Source organism: Microcaecilia unicolor, chromosome 2 (genome assembly GCF_901765095.1).
Source record: "Microcaecilia unicolor chromosome 2, aMicUni1.1, whole genome shotgun sequence".
NCBI classification, from domain to species: domain Eukaryota; kingdom Metazoa; phylum Chordata; class Amphibia; order Gymnophiona; family Siphonopidae; genus Microcaecilia; species Microcaecilia unicolor.
In genome coordinates, this window is record NC_044032.1 from 424,408,483 (window position 1) to 424,429,112 (window position 20,630).

Here is a 20,630-nt window from a genome sequence, read left to right on the forward strand (position 1 = left end):
CGGATTCAACTGCTTTCCGTTGCGGAGCCGGCGAAACATCAAGGGGGCGTGTTGGTAGGGTAGTGAAGGCGGGACGGGGGTGTGCTCACGAGATGGCCGGCTTTTGTACCCCGTGCTTTCCCACTCATGGCACACAATTGCAAGTTTTATGTTATACTGGACCTGCTGTACACCACCTTTGGTGAATCTAGTCATAAAGGCAGTTAATAAATCCCCAATCAATAAATAAATAAATAATAACTGAGCACCCCCTTTTAGGTGCCCAGATGCTCTGTTCCCTCTAAGCTGAGCGGAGTCCTCCACCTACAGTTCTGCCAGTAGGGGATGCTATTTCACTATTACATTTTCAATAGTGAAGAACAAGTAAGCTCTGCAGGATTCCAGGGAACTTACCTGTCCCTAGCAATTAAGCACAATATTTAAGCACCCACACACACACACACTGGCAGCAACACAATTGGAGGACTCCTTTTCAGCTTAGAGGAAACAGTGCCCAGATGCCAAGTGATGAGAGACTATTCTATAATTCTATCTGGGTGCCAAGATTCTGTTGTAGAATACTAGCATAGCCCGACATCAGTGCACCTAAATCTAGGTACCCGCAGATACACCAGCCATAGACTTACTGCCATTATGGGTGCCTAAATCAATGGCATTGTCAGTTAGCTAATTTAGGGTGAGTGGGCATAAAATTTTGCCTCCAGCCCCACCCATTTCGAAGCACCCCCAAACTAAAAATAGAAATACCTGAGCTGGCAGGGATCCCCAAGGCCATCCAGCCGAAAACTCCTCCCTGCCACAACTCTTGAAACCTGGGCAGCCAGTAGCTGTATGTTTTGTACTACTTGTCAATAAAAGATTTTTTTAAAACCTAAAACAAAAAACCAAAACAATCAGACTTACTATTTATAAGTATAATTGTTTTTAAAAAATCATTGATTAGGTTGAGACCTGGGAGCATTGAACATCTTTTTTTTTTCCCTGTGCCTACATCAAAAGTAAAAAATGGCATGTGGGAGCTTGCTCCTTTTGGTCTTTTTGTTTTGTGGAATGTAGTGGTATATTATAAAAATGCACTTGCATTTTTTTATTACTACTGTTTCACAGAAAGGTATTGAATAATGAAGGAAGGGCTTCCTTCACACAGAAGTTCTGTCCAGAGTCAGTCTAAATTTGACAACATTGTCCAGTTCAGCACACTATTAGCCGCCAAGTTCATACAAAGTTAATTATGTTCAGTGGAAAATAAATCTGTTGACTCAGGCTGCTTGTTATGTGAATATTCCATCACTTTTATTATTGCTACCAAGTATTACATATTAAGGGTATTTGCTTTAAACTTTGTTTTAATTCATATATCCAGTCCTTACATGTACATGATTTTGCTTTTTAAACCCAAAGATGAATCCTAAGAATGGTTGAACAATTAGGTATAAACTGTGTTGTTTCTGACTTTGTGTTGGACTGCTTTGGGTTCTACTGATCTATACATCTGCTGTCTAGAATTTTGGAAGATGGAAATGAGAAAATAAAAATTAAGTTTTGGATGTACTCTGTAGAAGTTGTTGTTTACTTTTGCAATGTGTGTATGTATGCCTGTTCTGGTGTGTGCATGTCTATACCTATGGCTATGATTTCTGAACATGCGGCATCATTAAAGGACAGACTTTTAAATGCCCAGTTGAGTATATATATGCGAATCTCAAGTTTGTTAAATGTTTCAGACATATCCATCTACTTGCTCCCATGATATAATTGAATTCTATTATTCTGTCTCACTGTATTTTCAAATGTAAGCCACATTGAACCCAAGTTTGCTTGGGATAATGTGAGATATAAATGTCAAAAGAAAAATCCTTTATCCTCCACCTTTTAAGACACTGACTATCCAACTGGATGGTGATGGCACAAGGAAAGCAAATTTGGTCCAGTGAAGACTAACTCAAAATAACTTCTTCCTTAGCTGGGCTCTAGTATTACCATCAGGTCCAGCCCAAGGCAAGATGCCACCTTCTGGGCCAAGATACTGCCCCCCTTCCTACCTCCAGCCTGTTCACAGCATTCCCTTGCCACCGACACCCATCTCTTTCCTTTACTTTGGCTGCCTGAGCCTGACAAAACATGAAGTTACATCAGAGAGGTGGCCGCAGTAAAGGGAAGAGGCAGATGCCGGCGGCAGGGCAGCGTATAGGAATCGCTGCTGGGTAACACCGAAAAGGGAAATGCCAGGTGCCGGCGGCAGGGCAACGTATGGGATTCGCTGCCGGGTAATGCAACGAAGGGGAGATGCCGCTCCTGAAGAGTGCCGCCGCCTCATCGGGCCGCTCCTGATTACCATATTGAAAATGCATGGATCCATAGGAATCTGACTTGTCTGGTTTTTCCAATAGGAAGCATATTGCAGTTCTGTATATTCAATGCTGCATTTTTAAAGGTACAGTTACTGATATTTGTGTGTTCAAAACTGGTGCTGTTAAGCTTGCTACAAAGGCTCTGCAAAGCTTTTTTTGCAGGATTTAATGTTACTTCATAAAGTGATTGGTAGACATTCCTCTGTCTGCTCCTTCCTAAGGAGAAAGGGGTGGAAGGAACACTGTCAGGAATTGAACTGATTAATGTTGACTTCAGAAAGGAGAGAAAGCAGTAGAACCAGAGGAAGGGACAAGAAGGCTTATTTTATTAATATAGCTTTGTAAGGCATTTTATATTTGTCATAAAGTAGAGGGACATGTATCACTGCAGTAATTATTTTCCAGGCTACTGTGATGGGTGTTGACAGGTTGACCAGACTCAAGACTACTATAATGGCAAAGTTATGGGATAATGCAACTTCATTTTAAAATGTCAGTGTTTCCAAGGTCTCCATAAGTGTGCATATGGTTTATGTTGATGAAGGACGTGCCTATTGATATGTGAATAAACAATCTTTCCATATCATCAAGCTGATCAATCCATAGACTGGTGGGTTGTGTCCATCTACCAGCAGGTGGAGATAGAGAGCAAACTTTTGCCTCCCTATATGTGGTCATGTGCTGCCGGAAACTCCTCAGTATGTTCTCTATCTCAGCAGGTGGTGGTCACACACAGCAGCAGCTCTGGCTAGGCCTCCAAGCCTAATTTTTAGGTTTTGTTGAGTACCTGGGGTGAGGGCTCTTCTTGAGCAAGTGCAAACCTGGTGGTGCCAGGTCCCTCCTTTTCTCCCCCCTCCCGCTGGCTCCATTAAAAAAAAAAAAAAAAAAAATTTTTGAACGTCCTTAAAGGCGTTTATTTCGACGTTTATTTAAACGTTTATTGCAGCTACTCACTGGGACACCAGGTCGTTACAGCTCGGAGCGAGAAGCAGGTAATTTTTACCTTTTTATAGCGGGCAGAGGGTTCCCCGATTGATCTCCACGTGGGATATGGTGTCGGAGGGCGAGGGCGCAAAGAGTCGCTCCCCGGATCGCTTAGGCGCTTCTAGAGGGGATGCGGGGGTCTTAAAGTCTGATTCGCCCTTGTTGGGTGACAGTTTCGTGACCGATGAGTGTCCCGGTCCTTCCTCCGGTGTGGCGGTTTTTCCCGCCATAAATGCCCATCCCCCGCTGCTCGCCTCCGCATCTTGGCCGGCCACGCGGCTCGGACGGCTTCTTCGTGGGCCGCCCTTGAGGGAGACATTAATGCCATGGACGCCCTTAATTTGGGCGACGGCACCAAAGCGGCTAAAGTTAAGCGCCGTTTTTCCCGCGCGGCTCCTTCGCGGAGTGTCGCGCCGGACGCCATTTTGGATGCGCAGCATGTCTCTCCCCCGCTCTTGCGAGCGCCGGTTGAGGGTGCGTCTAGGGCTGTAGCCCAGGCTGCGGAAGTGCACAGTCTGGGGGGTTTCTCCCCCGAGTTTGTTTTGCTGCTGCATCAGGCCTTCCTTATGCAAAACGCTGCCCCTGCTCCCTCGTTTGGTAAAGAGGTTGAGGTCCCCGGAGGTAAACGCCCTCGGGTTGATTCCCAGGCCTTGGAGGACCTTGTCTCCTCCGATGTAGATGAGGGCAGCGTATCTGAGTTCTCCCAACGGTCCTTTGCGGATTCCTTGGAGGAGACGGATCCCCGCTCGGTTGGAGCGGATGACCCCTCTGCAGCGCGGCTTTTTAGCTCAGAGGATTTGCCCAACCTGTTAGTGCAGGCCATGGGCATTTTGAAGATTTCCTCTCCGGAGGACGTCTCTCCCTCAGCCCCTGCTGGCTCTGCCATTATGCTGGGGACGAAACGCCCGCCTAGAACCTTCCACGTGCATGATGCCATGCACACCTTAATTTCGGCTCAATGGGATGTCCCGGAAGCGAGCCTCAAAGTGGCTAGGGCTATGTCCCGCCTCTATCCTTTGCCTGAAAGTGAACGTGAGGCCTATCTGTGGCCTACCGTGGATTCTTTAATCACTGCGGTGACTAAGAAAACGGCTTTGCCGGTGGAAGGTGGCACGGCCCTAAAGGACGCCCAAGACAGAAGATTGGAGGCGACCTTAAGGTCATCCTTTGAGGCGACTGCTTTAAGTTTGCAGGCCTCGGTTTGCAGTTCCTATGTGGCCAGGGCGTGCCTGACTATGGTGCAGCGGGCTTCCCCCTCGGATCATTCCTTGAGGGCTGATTGGCCGGCCCTGGAATCGGGCTTAGCCTATTTGGCAGACTTGCTGTATGATGTCTTGAGAGCCTCAGCTAAAGGCATGGCTCAGACAGTCTCTGCGCGGCGGTGGCTTTGGCTGAAACATTGGTCTGCTGACCACGCCTCTAAATCCTGCCTGGCTAGATTGCCTTTTAAAGGCAAGCTGCTCTTTGGGGTTGAGCTGGACAAAATCGTGACCGATCTCGGCACGTCTAAGGGCAAGAAGTTACCAGAGGTCAGGGCTCGGGCTAGTACTCGTTCCGGTACCTCCAGAGGACGGTTTCAGGAAGCCCGTCGGTACCGCCCGGGCAGGTCGGGCTCCTCTGCCCCCTCTTCCTTCAAGAGGACTTTCTCCCCCAAGCAGCATTCCTTTCGCAGAGACCGCCGTCCAGGAGGTGCTCCCTCCGGTCCTCCCCCAGGGTCTCGTACCCAATGACGGGGCCTTGGTCCATGCCCCAGTGCAGATTGGAGGACAGCTGTCCTCGTTTCTGGGCGAGTGGACCACAATAACTTCAGACGCTTGGGTGCTGGAAGTCATCAGAGACGGCTACAAGCTAGAGTTCTGCCGACCTTTAAGAGACGGGTTTGTATTCTCTCCCTGCAAGTCTCCGGTCAAAGCTGTGGCAGTGCAGCAGACCTTGGACAACCTGATCCGCCTGGGTGCGGTCGTTCCGGTGCCAGAAAATCAGATTGGCAAGGGACGTTACTCCATTTACTTTGTGGTACCAAAGAAAGGAGGTTCTGTCCGGCCTATCCTCGACCTTAAAGGGGTCAATCGGGCCTTGAAAGTGCGGCACTTTCGCATGGAGACTCTCCGCTCTGTTATAGCGGCAGTGAAGGCAGGAGAGTTCTTGGCTTCCTTGGACATCAAGGAAGCGTACCTGCATATTCCCATCTGGCCTCCTCATCAACGCTTCCTGCGTTTTGCAGTCCTGGGACGACACTTCCAGTTCAGAGCCCTCCCTTTCGGGTTGGCTACTGCTCCGCGGACCTTTTCCAAAGTAATGGTGGTCATCGCGGCCTTCCTGCGAAAGGAAGGAGTACAAGTCCATCATTATCTGGACGACTGGTTGATCCGAGCCCCCTCTTATGCAGAGTGCGGCAAAGCTGTGAACCGGGTGGTTGCTCTTTTGAGCTCCCTGGGGTGGATCATCAACTGGGAGAAGAGCCAGCTGCGCCCGACTCAGTCCCTGGAGTATCTGGGAGTTCGATTCGACACCCAAGTGGGCAGAGTGTTCCTGCCAGACAATCGGATTGTCAAACTTCAGGCTCAGGTGGACCAGTTCCGAGTAGCCTCTCCTCTTCGGGCTTGGGACTATGTGCAGCTGTTGGGCTCTATGACGGCCACGATGGAAGTAGTGCCCTGGGCCAGGGCTCATATGAGACCACTACAACACTCTCTGCTGCAGCGCTGGACTCCGATGTCGGAGGATTATGCTGTGCGCCTTCCCTTGGACCCAGCAGTGCGCAAGGCGCTGAGCTGGTGGTTGCAGACAGACAAGTTGTCTGCAGGAATGCCTCTGGTGACCCCAGAGTGGATTGTCATCACGACGGACGCCTCTTTGACGGGCTGGGGAGCCCACTGCTTGGGAAGGACAGCGCAGGGGCTCTGGTCTCCTGCAGAGGCAAAGTGGTCTATCAACCTCCTGGAACTCAGAGCCATTCGGTTGGCGCTTTTGGAGTTCATCCCGGTACTGGCGTTGAAGCCAGTACGGGTCCTGTCGGACAATGCCACTGCTGTGGCCTATGTCAACCGCCAGGGAGGTACCAAGAGCGCCCCTCTAGCCAAGGAGGCCATGAATCTATGCCAGTGGGCGGAAGCGAACCTGGAACAGCTGTCAGCGGCCCACATTGCCGGAGTCATGAATGTCAAGGCGGACTTTCTCAGTCGCCATACCTTGGAGCCCGGAGAGTGGCAGCTATCTGCTCATGCGTTCTTGGACATCACGAAGCGCTGGGGCCAGCCGAGCCTAGATCTGATGGCGTCATCGGCCAATTGCCAAGTGCCGCGCTTTTTCAGCAGAGGACGGGACCCTCGATCCCTGGGAGTAGATGCTCTTCTCCAACAGTGGCCGACACAAGAGCTTCTCTATGTGTTCCCGCCCTGGCCCATGTTGGGCAGGGTGCTAGACCGGGTGGCAAAGCATCCGGGCCAGATAATCCTGGTGGGTCCGGACTGGCCCAGACGTCCCTGGTATGCGGACTTGATCAGGCTCTCAGTCTACGATCTTCTGCGATTGCCTGTGGAGCAGGGCCTGTTACATCAGGGTCCCGTGGTGATGGAGGATCCCTCCCCCTTTGGTCTTATGGCCTGGCTATTGAGCGGCAGCGTCTGAGAAAGAAGGGCTTCTCAGACAAGGTCATCGCCACTATGCTGAGAGCGAGGAAGCGCTCTACTTCTATTGCTTACGCCAGGGTTTGGCGTACCTTTGCAGCGTGGTGTGAAGCAGGCTCACTTTCTCCCTTCACTGCTCCAATTTCTTCAGTGTTGGCGTTCCTGCAAGAAGGTCTGGAGAAAGGCCTGTCGCTCAGTTCCCTTAAAGTCCAGGTAGCGGCTCTGACTTGCTTCAGGGGCCGCCTGAAGGGTGTTTCCCTGGCTTCTCAGCCAGATGTGGTGCGATTTCTCAAGGGAGTTAATCACCTGCGCCCTCCTCTGCACTCTGTGGTGCCTGCATGGAATCTCAATCTGGTGCTAAGAGCATTGCAGAAGCCGCCTTTTGAACCCTTGTCGAGGGCATCTCTGAAAGACCTGACGTTGAAAGCAGTCTTTTTGGTGGCTATCACTTCAGCCAGAAGAGTTTCCGAGCTCCAGGCGCTCTCATGTCGAGAGCCTTTTCTGCAGTTCACTGAGGCAGGAGTGACTATTCGCACAGTGCCTTCCTTCCTGCCCAAGATTGTTTCTCGCTTCCATGTGAATCAGCAGCTCTGTCTCCCTTCCTTTCGTAGGGAGGACTACCCAGAGGAATACTCTGCTCTCAAATGTCTGGATGTGAGACAAGTCATCATCAGATACTTGGAAGTGACCAATGATTTCCGGAAATCGGATCATCTGTTTGTCCTGTTTGCAGGTCCTCGTAGGGGTCTGCAGGCTGCTAAGCCTACAGTGGCAAGATGGGTCAAGAAAGCCATTGCAGCGGCTTATGTGGCCGCGGGGAAGGTGCCGCCTATCCAGCTGAAGGCTCTCTCCACAAGAGCTCAGGCGGCCTCGATGGCAGAGGCCGGTTCCGTCTCCTTGGAAGAGATATGCAAGGCGGCAACTTGGGCTTCGGCCCATACATTCTCCAAGCATTACCGCTTGACTGTGGCTGCTCGGGCGGAGGCCCGGTTTGGAGCTTCAGTGTTGCGGTCAGGGATTTCTATGTCCCGCCCTGGGTGAGTACTGCTTCGGTACATCCCACCAGTCTATGGATTGATCAGCTTGATGATATGGAAGGTAAAATTATGTATCATACCTGATAATTTTCTTTCCATTAATCATAGCTGATCAATCCATAGTCCCTCCCAGATATCTGTACTGTTTATATTCTGGTTGCATTTCAGATTCAAGTTTAGTCTTCAGTTCCTGTTCAGGAAGACTTCGTGTTCAAGTTATTTTTTCACTTGGATTCTTCAAGAGTTGAGACGAGTTTGTGTTACAGTGAGCTGCTGCATTCCTCTCCCCTCCGTTTTATGGGGCTGGATTTAGATTTAAATTCTGCCGGCACTCCCTCCCGCTTTGTGCGGCTGTAGGGCAGCTTTGTACCCCTCCCGCTTCGGCGGTGTTAGGGTCAGTCAGCTCCTCCCGCGGTTGCGGTTGCAGGATAAGCCAGATCCCCCCGCATCGGCGGGTGTGGTGTCCCTCCCCCGCTCCGCGGGGATGAGCTGGACGGATTCCCCTCCCCCACTTGTGTGGGGATGAGCTGGGTTAATTCCCCTCCCCCGTTTCGGCGGTGGTGAGCTGGGCAGAGTGTCCCTTTGTGGGTGTAATTCTCTAAGTGCTGAGTCCTGCGGATGGAGCTTTGATATCGACATACTGAGGAGTTTCCGGCAGCACATGACCACATATAGGGAGGCAAAAGGATTGCTCTCTATCTCCATCTGCTGGTAGATGGACACAACCCACCAGTCTATGGATTGATCAGCTATGATTAATGGAAAGAAAATGATCAGGTATGATACATAATTTTACCTTAACGCAATATCCGAACCCTTGATTTGCTACACAAGTGCACTCTCAGGCATTGTTCAGTAGTATACCAAGCACTACTCACACCTATAAGCCTAGTGCCCTCCCCCCCCCCCCCCCCCCCCAAAAAAAAAAAGTCAGGTCTGGCTACACACCTACTTTATGCTGATTTTGTTAGGTTTTCTTTTCATTACTTCAATCAATAAAATGTTTGAAATGTGGCATGAGACTATAACACAAGTGTGATTGATGAAAAAAAAAACACAACAAGAAATACAATGTCTCTAGGAAACAGATGACGATTTCAATATGAATTTTATTGTTCACTTAGAAAAAAAAGTATTAAAACATCTTCACAATTCCATAAGACAGATTTAAGAAGTAAGGATAAGTCGTAAGTTCTCATTTCTCCCTGTCTGGTGCAGACTGTGATTATGATGTAAACATCGGGGGGGGGGGGGGGTAATAGTCAGCCCACAGTGGTGAGCAGCTTGTAAGCCACTTCCAGCTGCGAGTTAACCTAGCCCTGGATAATCAATACCAGAACATGTGCGGCTCCCGGCACTGAATGTCCGGGTATGTGTGCTGACCCTGAAAATAACTATACACTGGCCAATATTCAACCATTGCCTGTTTGCTGTCCTAACTTTATGCTAAGTGCTGACTCTTCTCAAGCTCCGCTCCTAACCTAGCCAGTTAGTGCTTAACATTGGCAGCTGGCCAGCTCAGCACTGTTTAACGGGGTAGAAGACTCTCCTACCTGGTTAAACCCTTTTGAATATGGAACTAATCATGTTGTGCTGAAATACAGTTTTCGTTTTTTGTTTTAATGAACCTGATTCTCAGTCCTGCTCCCCTCTAGATCTGTAACAAAACCCAGAAAAAACTTTTTTGTGCATTCTATAACATTTCCTCCACTTTGATTGTTGTGAGCTCATTCTTCTGTCACCCTGACAATCACATAGAATGAAGGTGCCACGTTAGCTGCCTACACATCACAATACCCTCCTAGTAGCACCAGCTGCTCACTATAACACTGTATAGGTAATGCCTGGTGCATTTAATTTAACAAACAGAAAAGTACACAGCAGTTCCCGAACACAGCAGCAAGTTGGACAGTCCATTTCATCGGTCTCATTTAAAAGTCCTAGAATTTGTTTTCCGTTCATTGTTAAATTTTTTTTTATATCAAACCAATCAAAACCAGAAACATCAATTGGTTCTGTGTTTTTGGATTTTTCTGGTTCTAGCTTGTTTAAATGCTTAAATCATTATTGCTATTAAAGAGTCCTGAGAAGTATTATTCCAAATCAATATCTCCAGCGTACAGAGTAATCAGCAGTATAATAGCAAATCCTGACAGCAGACCAATGTTTTGGATAAAGAAGTAGATGAAATCTTTTTTCCTTCCGGTTATCTTTTCTTTCAGCATTTCATTCATCTCTGGAAACTGGGAGGGTGGGGTGGGGTGGGAAGAAAACAAAAGGAAGTGTCTTTATTTTATTCCTGAGCAGAATGTCATTGCTTAAATCTAAGCTGATTACTACTGAAGAATTTATTACTGTCACTTTAACATTTTCTCCTAGGGCAAGGGTGAACAACCACAGTCGACTGCCACAACTCAGTTGGGTTTTCAAGATTTCCACAATGAATATGCATAAGATTGATTTACATATACTGTTTCCATTGTATGCAAATAGACCATCCATATTCATTGTGGAAATCTTGAAAACCGAACTGGGTTGTGGCCCTTGAGGACTGTATTTGCCCCCCCCCCCCCCCCCCACCATTCTAGAGGAAGAGCCATGCAAGTATTTCATTTGACAGCAGAGTGTGTTGAATTCTTCTACGATTTTGGACCAAAAAAAGAAGTCCCTTTCCCATGCCACAGATTATATTTGGTACATTTGCAGGGTCATGCATATGGAGTGCAAAAAAAAAAAAAAAAAGGCACAGTACAGGTGTTGAGATACACGTGCATCAGACACAAAAGAGATCAGGGGGTGATCATTTGTCATCTCAAACTTACAAAACAGTTCAATAATGCAAATGGCCAGAGTTTGAGGATTGATATGAAAGGTATAATAGAAAAATTAGTTTTATTTATACAAGTTTTTATATATCGCCTACACATTAACAAGAACAATCAAATGGTTCACAAATGAAATCAGTCTTAATTTATATCCTCTAGTTCTACCACCTTCCCGTCTCTGGAAAAGGTTTGTTTACAGATTAATACCATTCAAATATTTGAACGTCTGTATCATGTCACCCCTGTTTCTCCTTTCCTCCAAGGTATACATGTTCAGGTCGGCAAGTCTCTCCTTGTACGGTTTGCAACACAAATCCCATACCATTTCTGTAGCTTTTCTTTGCAGTGCTTCCATATCTTTAGCAAGATACGGCCTCCAAAACTGAACACAATACTCCAAGTGGGGTCTCACCAACGACTTGTAGAGGGGCATCAACACCTCCTTTCTTCTGCTGATTATACCCCTCTCTCTATGCAGCCTAGCATTTTTCTGGCCACAGCCATCGTCTTGTCACATTGTTTCTTCACCTTCATATCCTCTGACACCAACACCCCAAAGTCTTTCTCCTGAGTCGAGCTTACTAATCTCTCCCCTCCTCTCTATTTCATGTTTCTGAACCCCAAGTGCATCACTGTACACTTCTTGGCATTAAATTTTAACTACAAAATGTTACAGAAACAAACAAAAAACTAACTAAAAATAAATAAATAAACTACTATAAGAAATCAACTTCAAACCAAACGTTTATGAACATTTTTTTTTAATGTGCTCAGTTTTTTTGGTGTTTCACCGTGACTCAAAGGCTCGAGATATGTGAAATCACCTGTATCACCATCATAGCACACCCTACCTCCACACCACTATCTAATCAGAGAACATCAGAAACAATCTCTGCATCTAATAAATGAAATCGTATAGACTTAGCTTTGTGTTAATTATAGCTGGTGCAGTATTCAATGTTCAGTAGGAATGCCGGTGTACAAGGGCTGTGCGAGTCTCAAGACAGAGCAAAACATTTTAACTTCAATGCGTGCAAATAAATATCCATTGTTCAATACTCATTGTTTCTGATGTTCTCTGATTAGATAGTGGTGTGGAGGTAGGGTGTGCTATGATGGTGATACAGGTGATTTCACATATCTTGAGCCTTTGAGTCACGGTGAAACACCAAAAAAACTGAGCACATTTAAAAAATATTTTTCATAAACGTTTGGTTTGAAGTTGATTTCTTATAGTAGTTTATTTATTTATTTTTAGGTTTTGTTTTTTTTTTGTTTCTGTAACATTTTGTAGTGTACTAATTGGGAACCGAATAATTTCTTAAACCCAGAATTCGCTTTTGTCATATTAAATTTTAACTGCCAGACCCTCGACCATTCTAACTTTTGGAGATCCCTTCTCATTATTTATATTCCTCCAGGGTATACACTCTATTAGTTATCTTCGTGGTTCTAGTTCTTAGAAAACCGTTGAATCAGGCTGCTACTGCTCCAGTTATTCCTATGTTGTCGAGCAGGGTCATTAGTACTGTATGATCTACTAGGTCGAAGGCGCTTGGCATATCGAATTGTAGTAGTAGTATTGACTGGCCTTAGCTTATTATCAGGATGGTTATGACTGTTTCAGTGCTATAGCACGGTCTGAAGACTGATTGAGAGCTATGAAGCACAGGTCTGTAATTAGTGAGTTCACTGATCTTTCTGATGGCAACTTTAGGGACTGCAGTGAGGGACTGCATGTATGGTCCTAGAGTCCTGCTTTTACTATAGAAATCAAAACCATATGGCCAAGCATGCAGTGGTGCAAACCTGGACCTGCAATCTCTGAGGGGAGAAAATCCACCAGATACATATGTTCTTTGATCCATACCTTATCCTCATCCTTCTTGCCTTTCTTGACTTGTTCTGCATCCAACTTCCAGTATGCAATGCCTCTTCCACATTCTTCTAGCATGTATTCCCTGCTGAACATGTACCCCCTCCCCCTGGCACTCACTCATTCATTCCTTGGCAACATCCTCTGCTTCTAGCATTCATTCCTACCTTAGAATTCACCTGGTCATCAACAGCCCCCCTCCCCCAACTCCTAGCATTACCATACTCCTCACTCCCCCCACCTTTAATATTCACCCCTCCTCACTATATTTATCCTCTCCTTAGCAACCGCCTCACCCTTTAACATTCATGCTCCCATTAGAACACCCCTCCCATCCCTTGCATTTACTTCCTTCTTGCATCCTCTGCCCACACCTAGCATTTAGCCATCTTCCTTGCTCCCCTAGCTTTCAGCCCTTGCTTTCTGATCTGTTAACCCTTCATTACCCCAGAAACAAAATAAGTACCACTCTGAAACAAAATAGGTACAACTTTGATTGTAACCACAGAAAGGCAGTATATCAAATCCCATCCCCTTTCTCTTTAACTCCACAGCAATCACTGTACTTATTCCCCTAAGCATTAAACTCTCTTCACACCCTCTTCCTCCTTCAGCCCCACACAGCATTCAACTCAACTTCAACCTCTCTGTCCCAGTCATTCACTATCTGCTGTCCTTCCCACATCATTCATCCCTTCACTTGCCCTGTGGTCCTTTCTTTCTCCTTTGATACGTAGAGGGGCATAATCGAAGGGGACGCCCAAGTTTTTCTGAGGACGTCTTCTGGCTGTGCTCTTCACTGTCTCCCTTGCGCACTAGATACAGCAAAGCTCAGCTCTGTCGCAAAATCGGCCTCTACTGTAGAGTTGAGAGCTCCGGTGCTACTTTTATAAACTTAGCAGGCTGGCCCCCATCCCATGTCACTGAAGAAATCTGGGCACTCATTAGCCCCAGATGCCAGGGAGTCAGCAGCCACTGCACTGCAGTGGCATCCCCCCCCCCCCTTCCCGAGTCAATCCTATTCCCCCTGCTGCCTTCTTTCCAGCACACTAACTGATCAGGGCCCCATTGGGAGCACTGCAGTAGACTTTTGCCAAGGGAGGTCTTATTAAACCTCTCCCTAGGTTAAACAAAAGAAAAAAAAAGTTTTCTATGTATTGTTGGATTGCTAGTGGTTTCTGAGTGGGGATGGGCTCTGTATTGGCCAGGTAACAAAAGACAAAACAAAACAGAAAAAGGTTATAATTTATATTGGTGGGCTTCTGGTTGGGAGTTGGGCTCTGCAGTGCAAAGGTTTAAAAAAACCTTTATGTTTAATACTGGTGGGATTCTGGGTGGGGAGTGGGATCTGCAGTGACCAGGTTTAAAAAAAACGGTTTATGTTTAATGCTGGTGGGCTTCTGGGTGGAGCTGGGGGTTTGGAAAGGGTAGGGCTGATGCCAGCCAAACTGAGGTGGAAGGGATAGGGCAGGGCTGTTGCTGGGCTACAAAGGATTCTGCTAGCAAGTAGTGTTTGTGTAGGAATCTATAACAGTCCAGCTTGTTCCCGTTTCCCAGTAGTTGGTATATTGGTATATAGGTTGAGAAATAGTTTGACAATAAATCGTATGTCAGATTTAATGTCAATAAATGTATTGGGAAAAAAGTTAGCACATTAACATGAATAGCAAACATAGGTTGGCTACAGATACAAGAGTGCAGCAAAAATCAACCAAAGTATTCTGTGAAAATCAATTGGCCATATGGAATTTACAGTAAAGAATATTGTATGTTTTAATATTATTTGTAAATTCGTTGCTGCCTGCACATATTCTTTGTACCAATAAAATGTATAATACAGTTACGTATATATATATATATATATATATATATATATATATACTAGCCATTGAGCCCGTAAAAACAGGCTAGTATAGGATGGGGGGGGGGGTTTGAAAGGCCCCTTCTCCTCGCCGCTGCAAGGCCCCCCCAGCCGCCGAGCCCGCTGCTGCCCCTCCGAGGTCACCGCTACGGCCCCCCCCCCCCGGAGTCGCCGCCACCCCTCCAGCCGGGCCGGGCCCTCGCTTTGCTATTGAAACAGCGCAGGAACGCAGCACACAGCTCAGATGAGCTGCCGTCCTTCTTCTCTGCCTGTGTCCCGCCCTCGTGGGAAGGAAGGCCGACGGCAGCTCAGCTGAGCTGTGTGCTGCGTTGACGGTGCTTCTATAGCGGAGCGAGGGCCCGGGTGGAGGGTGGGGGGGCCATAGCGGTGACCTCGGTGGGGCAGCGGCGAGCTCGGCGGGGAAGCGGTAGCGACGGCGGTTTCGTCCCTCCCCTTGCGTAGTAGAGACCCTCTCTGTCCTGCCCCCGTCATCACGTATTGACGCGGGGCGGGACAGAGAGGGTCTTTACTGTGCATTTGCGAGTGAGTTCGGTCACTCACCGTTTATATGTTTGATATATATATATATATATATATATTTTTTTTTAAGAGAGAGCCCATTGTTAAACATTTACCAGCACACCACTGCACTAGTTTTGTTGTCTACATGTACTAAGTGCACAGTATTTAATTTTTAACATTTTTTTGGGAGACGGCAGGGAATGGGCAGAGAGTGAGCATGGAAGCAGTAATTGTAAGCTCTTTGAGCATGGACTGTCTTTCTTCTATGTTTGTGCAGCGCTGCGTACGCCTTGTAGCGCTATAGAAATGCTAAATAGTAGTAGTAGTGTATGTTGATTACTGTAGGGTTAAAGCATTAGCTCTTACCGCCTCCTAAATAGGAGGGGGTAAGTGCTCCCATGTTAATTTTTTTAATGGCTGCCTGCTAATGGTAACATTAGCATATGGCCAGATATGAAACTAATAGAAAAAAGGCTTTTTCGCAGCCGTAGTAAAAATGGCCTTAGTGCACGGGAAAGACTAGCATATGGGCATACTACTAAGGCCAATTCTTACTGCTGGTTAGTAAAAGGACCCCAAAGGTAATACCTGAACAAGTTTTATTTTGTTTCTTGAGATAAGGTAAAGAAATAACAAACAGGATTGCGAGAGCCAAACAAGTGAAAATAACGTAAAACAAAATGACGGTATTTCACAATGGTTAGCACAACTGCCAAACTTAAATATTACTTTCAATAGAGAAACAGACTTCAAAGAAATAACACTTCTCCTTGGTTTCTTTGACTAACAATTATTAATATGATTTATAGCCGTCCTGTCTGATAACACCTTCCTTCAACAATTTAAGAGTTTCAATTCAGTCCATTAGAATGTGGAATGTTTCAGCAACAGGAAACACAACAAAAGCATTAAGATCATTATTACTGGTACTATTAAATCTCTCATATCCAACAAGTTACTTGAATGAGCTGGATTCTTTCCAGTAGATTCCTGTAAATTTTGTGTCTTTCAAGTATCCCTTTTCTTACACCAAGATTAAGCAAATACTGGATACTTAACACCCCAGGGAGAAGTGTTTCTTTTTAATGTAGGTAGAAGAGTATTTGTGCACCCTACAGCTTCACCTCACCAAACTAGCTAATAAGTGGCATGTTCTGGCCAAAGTAAATGTAGTTTTGAGTGCATGGAAAGATCTCACCGTTGCTTTTAAGTCTGTCCACAGCTAAAGAGCAGGAGCCCTGGAATGCAAGATGAAGCAGGGTCCCACAATAAAAGTTTCCACTCATTTATGGATGCTTCAGCACCCCTAATATTGAGCAAATGCCTTGCCCCCCCCCCCCCCTTTGTTTCTATGTACTGCCAAAAATAGATATTCAAAGGATTTATGCTTCTAACTGCGGGGTCCTATTACTAAGCTGTGGTAAAAAGTGACCTTACCACGCCCTTACACGGGTCTTTGACACATACTAAGGCCAATTTTACCGCAGCTGAGAAAATGGTTTTTTTCTCCCCTATTTTTTTTTGTATTAATGACCATGCACTAATGTTGCCATTAGCGTGAGACCAGTTTGAAAAATCACTGAGTGAACACTTACTGCCACCCATTTTGTAGACAGTAAGGGCTCAGATGGTGTCCATGCGCTGACCAGTTAGTGTGCAGTAATGTAGCTGTGCTAACTGGATAGCACAGGAATGCCCACTCTCCACCCCAACATGCTATCTCAAAAAATAACATATATCCCCCCGATATTTAAAACTATTTAACTATCCAGGAACGGCTCCTGGCCAGTTAAATAGACTTAAGCTAGCAAAGAGCTAATATTAAGCGCAAGATAGCCGGCTATCTGGGCTGAATATTACAGCTTAGCAGCTAGCCTGATCATCAGCTATGTTGCGTGACATACCAGCTTATTTTCGAAAGAGAAAGACGCCCATATTTCGATCCAAATCGGGAGATGGGCGCCTTTCTCTCATGGGCGCCCAAATCAGTATAATCGAAAGCCGATTTTGGGCGCCTCCAACTGCAGTCTGTCGCGGGAATGGACAAAGTTGATGGGGGTGGGACTGGGGCGTGTTTATCGGCCGAGGAGAGATGGCGCGCTCAGCCGATAATGGAAAAAAGAAGGGCGCCAGAAGCGAGAATTTGGGTCATTTTTGGACCCTTTTTTTCATGAACAAGTCCCCAAAAAGTGCCCCAACTGCCCAGATGACCACCGGAGGGAATCGGGGATGACCTCCCCTGACTCCCCCAGTGGTCACTAACCCCCTCCCACCAAAAAAAAGAACTTTAAAAACTTATTTTTCCGGTCTATATGCCAGCCTCAAATCACAGCTCCATCACAGCAGTATGCAGGTCCCTGAAGCAGTTGTTAGTGGGTGCAGTGGACTTCAGGCAGGTGGACCCAGGCCCATCCCCCCTACCTGTTACACTTGTGCTGCTAAATGGGAGCGATCCAAACTGCCCCCAAACCCCACTGTCCCCATATCTAGGTGCCCCCCTTCAGCCATAAGTGCTATGGTAATGGTGTAGAGTTGTGGGCAGTGGGTTTTCGGTGGGATTTGGGGGGCTCAGAACCCAAGGTAAGGGAGCTATGGACTTTGGAGGTATTTTAATTTTGTTTTTTAATTGTTTCAAGTGCCCCCTAGGGTGCCCGGTTGGTGTCCTGGCATGTGAGGGGGACCAGTGCACTACGAATCCTGGCCCCTCCCACAACCAAATGCCTTGGATTTGTTCGTTTTTGAGCTGGGCGCCTTCGGTTTCCATTATCGCTGAAAACCAATACCGCCCTGCTCAAATCCGCCCAAATGCAATGCATTTGCCAGGCACAAACCGTATTATCGAAACAAAAGATGGATGCCCATCTTTATCGAAAATACGGTCTGGCCCGCCCCTTCGCAGACCCGTCATCGGAGATAAACGCCCATGGAGATGGGCGTTCGCGTTCGATTATGCCTCTCATAGCCAGTTAACGCCAATATTCATTTGCTGATCGGCTAAGTTTAGCGGCCAGATAGACCCGCGTAAATAGCAAGGCTATCTTTGACCACTGTAACTTAGCTGATCAGCTGATGAATATCAGCTTAACTGGCTATGTTTTTAGCGGCCAAAAATATGGAAATTTAATGCTGATCTCCAGTTATTTAAATATATATTTAAACAATTTTTTGTTGGAGGGCTTGTGTCAGGGGACGGAGAGTGGGCATTCCTGCGCTAATCAGTTAGCATGCTACATTACTGCATGCTAACTAGTTAATGCAGGATTACCACATGAGCCCTTACTGCCTACAAAATAAACCTGATGTACCTGTATTATAACCTGTAAGGGCGCCCTCAGGGTTGGCACCGAGGGACATGCCAGCAGACAAGTTCAATAAGTGGGTATAGCATGCATGTCGCACAACAATGCAACTGAGTTTGAGCACATTGCTACAGTGTTCCTGCTGTGGTCTGAAAGCATCAAAATTCCCCATCAATAAGTTGATTGATTGGCTCGGGCCCTGGGACTCACTAGAGGCTTGAGTCTCCACCAGTGCTATATTCTGCCAGCCACACCCACAGAGGGGCATTTTCGAAAGAGAAGGACGCCCATCTTCCGACACAAATCGGGAGATGGGCGTCCTTCTCTCAGGGTTGCCCAAATCAGTATAATCGAAAGCTGATTTTGGGCGCCCTCAACTGCAGTCCGTCGCAGGGACGACCAAGTTCCCGGGGGCGTGTTGGAGGCTTAGTGAAGGCAGGACTGGGGCATACTTAAGAGATGGGCGTCCTCAGCCGATAATGGAAAAAAGAAGGGTGTCCCTGACGAGCATTTGGTCGACTTTACTTGGTCCATTTTTTTTCACGACCAAGCCTCAAAAAGGTGCCTGAACTGACCAGATGACCACCGGAGGGAATCGCCCCTTACTCCCCCAGTGGTCACCAACCTCCTCCCACCCCTGCCAGCCTCAAATGTCATACCCAGCTCCATGACAGCGGTATGCAGTTTTAGTGGGTGCAGTGCACTTCAGGCAGGCGGACCCAGGCCCATCCCCCCCTACCTGTTACACTTGTGCTGGTAAATGTGAGCCCTTAAAACCCACTGTACCCACATGTAGGTGCCCCCCTTCACCCCTTAGGGCTATGGTAGTGGTGTACAGTTGTGGGGAGTGGGTTTTGGGGGGCTCAGCACTGAAGGTAAGGGAGCTATGCACCTGGGAGCAATTTGTGAAGTCCACTGCAGTGCCCCCTAGGGTGCTCAGTTGATGTCCTGGCATGTCAGGGGGACCAGTGCACTACGAATGTTGCCTCCTCCCATGACCAAATGACTTGGATTTGGTCGTTTTTGAGATGGGCGTCCTCGGTTTCCATTATGGCCGAAAACCGGGGACGACCATCTCTAAGGTCGACCTAAATGTTGAGATTTGGGCGTCCCCGACCGTATTATCGAAACGAAAGATAGACGCCCATCTTGTTTTGATAATACGGGTTTCCCCGCTCCTTCGCCGGCACATCCTTAGAGATGGGCGCCCTTAGGGATGGTCGTCCCCGTTCGATTATGTCCCTCATATTCTCAACAGAACAACTACTAGGATGCATCTCACTCTCATGTATATGGGGGACCTCCCTTTCAAGAAACTGAAAATCACATCTAGTTCAGAAGTGGGCATATACACAGTTCCTTCATGTAATAAAAGGCCAAGGACAGTCGTAATGCCGACAATCAGGGCAGCATGGCCTCATTTATCCCGTGCAGGGAATTTTCTACAGCTTCATCAGTTTCCACCTCCAAGCCACATACCTGTCAACTGGCGAGTGATCTATCAGCAATAACACCACAACGGACCTGTTCCACAGGTGAGGAACATCTAGCAGGGGCATGTTTACCAGAGATTTCAATGCAAAATGGTCTAGTTCTCGCTGCAAGTGACCTCAATACTGACAGCCTTTGACTGCCAGGGTCTTCCCTGGGATCCAGGGCCACCTCTAAACACCCCCGCCCAAAACACCTCAAATTGGCAAATCTATTAAGAATGAAATACACAACAGGATCTCAGTGGCTCTGATCATCTTTCACTAGCCCTGATAAATCCAGTTCTCCAACTGAGAACAACTCTCCCACTGTGGTATTTGGATGTTTTGCTTTCCAAATGTTTTTCTGCCATGTTTCAGATGTTATAGCCAGTCCAATGAGAGTAGCAAGCAGGTCCTTGGAGTAGCCTAGAAGTTGGTGCAGTGTACTAAGGAGAGGGGGACCCAGGCCCATATCCCACTCTGTTACACTTGTGGTGGAAAGTGGGAGCCCTCAAAAACTCACCCAAAAGCATATTGTACCTATATATAGGTGACACTTGCAGGCATAAGGACTATTATAGTTGGGTACAGTGGGTTTTTGGTGTGTTTTGGAGGGCTCACCATACAAGATTGGGGGGCAACAATGAGATGTGTATCTGGGACCTTTTATGTGAAATCCACTGCAGCGCCCCCTAGGGTGCCCCACAGCTCTGCTGGGATGTCTGTGTGGCCAGTCTACTAAGAATGTTGCCTCCTCCTACATCCAAATGGCTT

At 47.1% G+C, this 20,630-nt stretch overlaps 1 protein-coding gene across 2 annotated transcripts in view; it reads right to left on the reverse strand.

The window, feature by feature from the left end:
- Positions 1-9,121: 9,121 nt before the first annotated feature.
- The window catches only part of SLC39A8 (solute carrier family 39 member 8), a 120,337-nt gene continuing 108,828 nt past the window's right edge, over positions 9,122-20,630 (reverse strand). For both annotated transcript variants that reach the window (XM_030190752.1, XM_030190753.1), the window contains exon 9: positions 9,122-10,244. In XM_030190752.1, coding sequence (XP_030046612.1) covers positions 10,095-10,244 — 150 coding nt within the window. In that variant the 3' untranslated portion in view covers positions 9,122-10,094. The remainder of the gene's footprint in view (positions 10,245-20,630) is intronic.